Here is a 7,670-nt window from a genome sequence, read left to right as displayed (position 1 = left end):
CAGAGGTTCTGATCCGACCAGCAGAGGTTCTGATCCGACCAGCAGAGGTTCTGATCCGACCCTCAGAGGTTCTGATCCGACCCTCAGAGGTTCTGATCCGACCAGCAGAGGTTCTGATCCGACCAGCAGCGATTCTGATCCGACCTGTGAGTGACTTCCTGTCAGCTGAGCTGATTCTGAGAAGCAGTGCGTACCTCGTTGGAGTGGGTCCGGTTCTGGTGCTTGGCCCGGTCCGAGGCGTTGGAGAAGGCCTTGTTGCAGTCTTCGTGCTCGCAGACATAGGGTTTCTCTCCGGTGTGGGAGCGGAGGTGGGTCTTCAGGTTCTCCAGGCGGGAGTAGGCCTTGGAGCAGCCCTCAAACTGCAGGAGAAGCCAACCGTTAACCGACAGAGTTTTCACCGCCTTCTGAACCGGACCCTGAAGAGTCGGACTCATTGGAACAGTTTGGTTTCTGAAAGTTGTTTAGGTTTTCATTCTTCAGAACCGAGGCCGTTTGTGTAGCAGAGTTTTTCTTTTTGACCTCATTCAGGGTCCAAGCAACAGATCTGGGCACAAAATGTGTCAGCGTTTCTAACGATCTGTGACCAGCTGACCTGCAGGCCCCCGACACGGGTTCCAGGAGGGGTGTGTGTGTGTCAGTAGGGACATGTATTTGATACATTGTGGGGACAATTTTCCTAACATATACTACCTTGTGAGGACCAACTGCTCCTCGAGGGGACCAAAGCCTGGTCCCCACGAGGAGCAGTGATGTTTTTGGGTTAGGGGTTCGGTTTAGGACTGAGGTTTGGTTTAGGGTTAGCTATGTACTGGTAATGGTTAGGGTTAGGGTTAGGGTCAGGGTCAGGGTCAGGGTGGGGGTTAGGGTTAGGCTGTAGTCAGGGTGTAGAAATGAATGAAAGTCAAAGGAAAGTCCCTGCAAATATAGTGGGACAGACAAGAGGGTGTGTGTGTGTGTGTGTCAGTAGGTGTGTGTGTGTGTGTCTGTGGGGGTGTATGTGTGTGTGTGTCAGTAGGTGTGTGTGTGTGTGTCTGTGGGGGTGTGGGGGTGTGTCTGTGGGGGTGTATGTGTGTGTGTCAGTAGTAGCCGGTGTTTAGAGAGCGCGAGCCCCTCCAGGGGCTGATTGGAGGCTCATGGCGGTGGCGGCGGTCCGTTACCCACCGTGCACTTGTGCGGCTTCTCCCCCGTGTGCCGGCGCATGTGCACCACCAGCATGTACTGAGCTTTGAAGGGCTTCTGCTCCCGCGAACAGTCGTCCCAGCGGCACACGAACTCCTTCTTCTCTCCGTGGATGTGGTCGTTATTGATGTGCTGCGGGGAGACAAAGACACGGAGGATGGGGGGGCGGGGCTTCTGTCCACGCAGAGTGGCTCATCTTCCTTATCAGGGGAAACCCCACAGGAAGACAGCAGCACATGCTACCAATTAGAAATACACACAACTCCACTCATATCGGTTTGAATTTCACCAAACCAAAACAGCAGCGGTCCTACGTTAGTCACAAAAAGCTGCCTCTTCCTCCGGTCCTGGCAGGTGAGCCAGGCTCTGCTGGCTGCTGAGGTTCTGTGTTTGTTCTGTAGGCAGAGAGTTTAACCTCAGCTCAGAACCACCATGGAATCCCACCGCTGACACCAAATTCTTAAAATATTTATTAACCTTTATTTAACCAGGAAAATCCCTCTGAGACCTCAGGTCGGGAGGCCTGAAGGCTGCCTTGCATGCATGTTGGAGAACCGGAGAACACCTCACAGACACGAGGAGAACATGAGGAGAACATGCTAACTCCACACAGCCGGGGCTTGAACCCAGGACCTTGTTGCTGTGAGGCAACAGTGCTGACCAGTAAGCCATCGTGCTGACCTGACCTCAGCTGTTAGAACTTCTCCACGTCCAGCTCGTTGTTCCTTTTAATATTTTACAGTCTGGACTCGAACGCCTCCCTGGTTCCCCGTACTCACGTGGACCAGCTGGTCCTGGGTATCGAACTCCTTGCTGCAGGCCTCCCAGTGACAGTTGGTCTCATAGACGGCCTCGGGTTCAGGTTTGCACTCGTCCCGGTCCCCGTCCTTCAGATCCAGCAGGCCGCCGTGTGGGTTCTGTTCAAACAGCAGCAGACTCTGGTTCTTAACAAACAGAACACAGAACAAAGTGAACACAGCTGGAGCTCAGGAGGCTGGAAGGAATCTGCTTTAAATCTACTTCTGCTCCCTCTCAGCGAGTCCTCTGTCCTCCATGTCCTCTCTAACTGCATCAATATCTGTCCTCTTTGTCTCTAACATCCTTCTGTCCCTCCTCTGCACATGTCCAAACCATCTCAGTCTGTCCTCTTTGTCTCTAACATCCTTCTGTCCCTCCTCTGCACATGTCCAAACCATCTCTAACTTTGTCTCCCAGTCCTTCAACCTGTGCTGGACCTCTGAGGACAACATAACAGGTCCAGGACCAGGTTCAGGACAAGGACCAGGTCCCGCACCAGGACCAGGACCAGGACTAGGACCAGGTGCAGGACCAGGACCAAGTCCAGGTGCAGGTGCAGGACCAGGTGCAGGACCAGGTCCAGGTCCAGGACCGGTCCAGTCAGGCCCGGCTGGGTCATCTTGTGGTTTTGGACTCATCTCTGACCTGACTGCCAACAGCCAGAAGAACCCAGCAGGTTAGTTTAAATATACTAATTATTTTATGAAGGAAGTGATTCAAAATGTCTTTAAGTTTTAACTTTAAAGTCCTGTTTATTAAAAAGTTTTGCAGAAGTATTTCTAGTTTCCAAAGAGAGAGCGTGTTCATGTAAAGACATCCTCGGACTTGGTGTTTAAATTGAAGTAAAGAAAACACACACACACACACTCGGAGTGTCCCATCCGGGCTCCCGTACCACTGACACAAAGACACACTCCCAGCCCCTCAGACTCAACATGCTGACGGCAGCAGCTTTGTTTCTGCCCCACACACACTCTCTTCATCAATTCTGGTGGCCCCCAGACGCCTGCGCTCAGCGCCGTCCCCATGCATCATGACCAAAGCTGCCCCGCTATCGGAGAGCAGCCGCAAATTTGTCAAAAGAAGAAGAAAAAGCCTCCTCAGATGACAATAAAGCCCGGCCAATATTTCATGAAAATGAAGTGCTGTGGCACAGTTTACAGTAGCCGGAGAGAGTGGAGGGGGGCAAAGCTCTTATCATGGGGAGTTTTTCTGTATCTGAGGCCAGATTTACAAGCAGGGCAGTGGAGCCAGAGGCTCCCAGGGGCCGAGGTGTCACGGATCAGGACCTGTGGAGGGAGAACATGTGCCGACACCAAACAGGCTCCAAACGGCCCCAAAGAACATGTTACCAAATCTGCTTTATAATCCCTCCACAGACATGTCCTGGAAACACACTGGAATATCAGACTGCTGCCGTCACTCCGTCTAAGAACTCCTCGTAGACTGCAAGCATCAAATGTTGAGACTGAGAAACTGTTCCATTAAAAAACACAAACAGGTACTTTTGAATCTGACGGCAGCAGCACGTCTGTAAGAAGTTGTTCCAGGAGCAACAAAAAGGTCAGTCAGAGGAGTGGAGATAAGACGAGCTTTTAGAGGCTGAAGATGGGCAGAGGTTCACCAGCTGACAGGAACTGTCTGAGGAACACTTTCACAATAAAGTTCCTGAATCAAAGCCTCTGAATCTCAATCATCTCCAGATCATAAAATCAATCTGTAGAAACCTCTGAGGTCAAAGGTCAAGGCTGGTTCTGGTTCTGTAAACACAGTTCACCGTGCCGTCCACAAATGCTGCTTAAAGCTCTATCAGGCAAAGAAGAAGCCAGATGTGAACAGATGTGTCTCCTCTGGACCAAAGAGAAGAACTGTTCTGAGGTCAGCCTGCCTCTCTGATGGTATGGGGGTGCATGAGGTTGCCATGCTAACGCTGTAGCATATGCAATGCTAACGCTGTAGCTTACGCCATGCTAACGCTGTAGCTCACGCCATGCTAACGCTGTAGCATACATCATGCTAACGCTGTAGCCTATGCCATGCTAACGCTGTAGCATACATCATGCTAACACCGCAGTACCCTGAAATGTTTCCACCCTAAACCCGATACAAATATACAACACGAACATCACTAAAAAACTGTTACTAAAAAAACTTTAAATTTCTTCATGGTTTAGCTCACAAAAATAATTTCCAAAAATACTGTTGAGTATGTTTATGTTCATTTCTTTCAAAGTGTCCAGTTTTATCCAGTTGATTCAACAGTGCTGTGATCATTCTTTACCGGTGAGAGAGGAGACGCCGGCCTCAGTCCTTCCGCCTCTGCCTTCACCTTTGACCTTTTGTTGATCATGGGGTCCACTGTGCTGCTGACTGCCGGGTCGCCTCCGTGGTTCTGAAAACAGAGATCATTCAGACTAAATGTTTCTGCAGAGAGTGGAGTAAGGATGGGATATTTACAGACTTCCTGTGAAACTGAAGCTGAAGAAGTTAGCCCCTCCCACAGAAAGGCCTAATGACCTGATTGGCCTGATAGGCCCCGCCCACCATCTGAATGAAATCGGCCTATATTTTAAATCTGAAATCAAATTTTTATACCAGTATCAACCAAAACTTGATACTATGTGTGTACTAATACTTGTATAAATGCTCTGATACCACAGTACTGATAGCAGTCGTGTGGAGGTAGTTTTTACCCCCACTCCTTCCCAGCTGGTGGGGGTAACGCACCATGAAGGTGTTTGCTAACGGACAGTAAACACCAGTGGAGGGGTTTAAAGTGAACGATTGAGCTAAAGGAGTCCTGGGAATATGAGGATCTGAGCCAGAGTTTCCTGACAGTCCCTTGGGTACAGCTCATTAACGAGCCTGAAAAAGCTCCTTAACGAGCTGCTTAATGAGTAGAAGCTGCCAACACAGTCTCAGAGGAAGGTGCGAAGCTAATGCTAGGCTAACGCTGTAAAACAGTGACTGCGAGCTGGATGAAAATCTGTGCAGTGCCTCGTTGTCTTCGTGTTGTTTATAGTTCAGCTTTTAGCCAACAGCGCCTGGTGTTCAATGTGATGATTAAAAAACACCTGTTGGAAAGGATTCATTTAGTAAAATATTAGCACTCATATCGGTACTTGGTTGGAAAACAGAGTGGTATTGGTTTATTTTCTAAATGTTTTCCAGATTAAAGAGTCCTGGTGTTTTACATGGAACCGAACTCCTTCAGGTTCTGTTTGACTCATCTTTGGACCTCAGGGCTCATCAGACTGACACAGAAAAAAAGATTTAGTAAAGCCTGAGTTTTTTATTTGAAATCATGGCAATAAAAACAACACATTCTGTTGATCTGAAGGAGGTCAGGGGAGATAAATAAATCTTTGCTCTGAATTAATTAGAGTTTTAAAAGTGAAACGTCTTGATGGCGCCCCTGGCTGACCTCTGACCCTCTGACCCATTGCACCATGGAAAGAAATGATGGGTTTCCCCCACTGAGTTTACCTCAGAGGTGGAGGAGGGGGGCAGGGAGTGGGGCGCCACAAATCATAACTCTGTGACCCAGCCGGGGGGCCAACAGCACCGACATCAAACAAGACGATGACAAACCGAATCTACAGCGAGAACAACCAGATGGAAACTGGAGCTGAAGATTAAACGTTTGGGTAAACAGTTGTTTTAAGAGCTGGCAGCAAGAAATACCTAGAATTCAGGAATTGCTTTGACACATTTGATTATTCCAAAAAGGCGGCTTTCAGGATTTGAGGCTGGTTTTGCATATTTGTCATATGGCTTTTGAAACATTCAGCCAAGAGGAATTAAAAGTTCTNGGGGGCGGGGCCTGTGGGGGGTGGGGTGGGGGTGGAGCTTTAAGTCCTGCAACCAGAGCCCTGAACCGGTTTATAAACTCATCTCAGGGCAGAATTGAACTTTTAAACTCCTGTTTCTGGATCACCTTCATCGTCGGGTCGCTGCTGTGGGGGGATGCGGTCAGCGAGGAGAGGTTTAGGCCCGACTGGCGTCCAGAGAAAGTGGGCGGAGTCTGCATGAGGGGCGGGTTGTGACCAAAGGCGCTGAGACCTCGCTGCTGGGAGAGGAGCTGCTGGTAGGCCACAGAGTTGATGGGGTGAGGGAACGGAAATGACGGGCTGCAGAATCAAACCAAAGAAAAACTGATGATCGGCAGGAAAATAAAGATTACAAAAATCTTAGGTGGGTTCTTCCAGGGATCATACCGGGTAACTACAGAACATGTGCTTGGTATATTCTCTAGAAGTACTTAAGATCATGTCCCTTCATGATATAGCCTGGGCTCCATAGGTACCAGGTACATACCTGATACTTACAGGGTACATACCAGGTACTTCTAGGTAAAATACCTGGTACCTAAAATGTACTTACAGGGTATGTACCTGGTACTTAACTGGGTACCATACTGGGTACTGCATACCCTGTATGTACAGGGTATACAGCTCGTTCCCTTCAGGTACATACTGTGTAAGTAATCAGTACATACTCTGTATACGTTCTGGACTGTATTATTTATTGCTGCTAAATTATATATTAAAATCTGTTTGGGATTAAAGTCTCAGACATCAGAAAATAAAAACAGGAAGTGGAAGGTGTAAAACCAAAAGAAAAAGGAAAAGTTAGACACGAACAACTAGGAAACAAGATGTGTGGATTTACAAAGAGAGGAGCAGAGTAACTACACCTGAAACACACCTGTCTCTGGTTGTTTCTAAGGTGAGTGGGCGTACCTGAGTCCTCCGACCGACAGGTGTCCGTAGGAGCTGCTGGCAGCCGAGCTGGACCGGGAGTTGTTGATGTACGCCACCAGGGAGTTGGGCGAGGTCCGGATCATGGTCTGAAGGTCGATGCTGGCGTCGGACAGCGGAGAGATGGACAGCGCCCGCTTCCTGCTGAGCCTGGGCATCAATCTGGGACTGGAGAACCGGGACACTGTGGACACAGGTAGGAGGACGGGCCGTTAGCTGTAATCTGATTTACAAAGACTGAAGACCTGAAGGACCTGGTAAGGCTGGTTCAGTGTCTGTGTTTAAGCCTCCTGAAGCCCTCGTACCTGAGGAGAGGAAGACCTGAAGGCCGCGGGAGGGTTAAGAACCCCAGTGGGGTCCAACAGAAATACAAACCGTGTTCACATGTTTGGTGTCAGAACATCATGATGACTTGTGTTCCACCCAGGGGTGGAAATTAAAAATTTTGTCCACCGGCCACTCAAATATTTTACCAGCCACTCAAATATTTTACCAGCCACTATTTTTTGTTGTGACTAAAAGTAATTTCATATGATGATGATGATGATGATGATTGAGGTGGGTGGAAGCAGCTGTGCTGCCCTACAAGCTGAACAACTCCTCTTTCTGGACACTGCATGGAAATAACTAGATTTTTCTTATTTTATTTTAAACCATTAAAAGATGCATATCTGTACATAAAAAATTCAGACAAGTGAAATGTATTTCTGTGGAGTGTTTTGTAAGTTTTTGTATGTAAGTTGTGATGTTTTTCAGACACTTGCTGCTTTTAATGCATAGATCTTTTTGTGCTACCTGCTTATATTTAACAGGTAGGATATTCTGATGAAGGAAGGGATTTTTGTGGTTTTAGAAAGGTTTTCGTCATGGATATAAATTGTTCCAATGCTATGCTAAGCATAACTCCTAAGCTTCCACTTCAGTATCCGATGA

General features: G+C 48.2%; 1 protein-coding gene across 1 annotated transcript in view; it reads right to left on the bottom strand.

Moving 5' to 3' along the window:
* The window catches only part of LOC108228510 (zinc finger protein GLI2), a gene marked incomplete at its 5' end in the record, with an annotated part of 46,910 nt that overhangs the window by 3,391 nt on the left and 35,849 nt on the right, over window positions 1–7,670 (bottom strand). The window contains 6 exon segments of the mRNA XM_037974363.1: window positions 195–359; window positions 1,162–1,311; window positions 1,959–2,123; window positions 4,259–4,369; window positions 5,915–6,107; window positions 6,720–6,921. Coding sequence (XP_037830291.1) covers window positions 195–359; window positions 1,162–1,311; window positions 1,959–2,123; window positions 4,259–4,369; window positions 5,915–6,107; window positions 6,720–6,921 — 986 coding nt within the window.

This window comes from Kryptolebias marmoratus, unplaced genomic scaffold (genome assembly GCF_001649575.2).
Source record: "Kryptolebias marmoratus isolate JLee-2015 unplaced genomic scaffold, ASM164957v2 Scaffold26, whole genome shotgun sequence".
NCBI classification, from domain to species: domain Eukaryota; kingdom Metazoa; phylum Chordata; class Actinopteri; order Cyprinodontiformes; family Rivulidae; genus Kryptolebias; species Kryptolebias marmoratus.
Note: the sequence above shows the minus strand (reverse complement) of the source record. Positions and strands in the feature narration are given on the sequence as shown.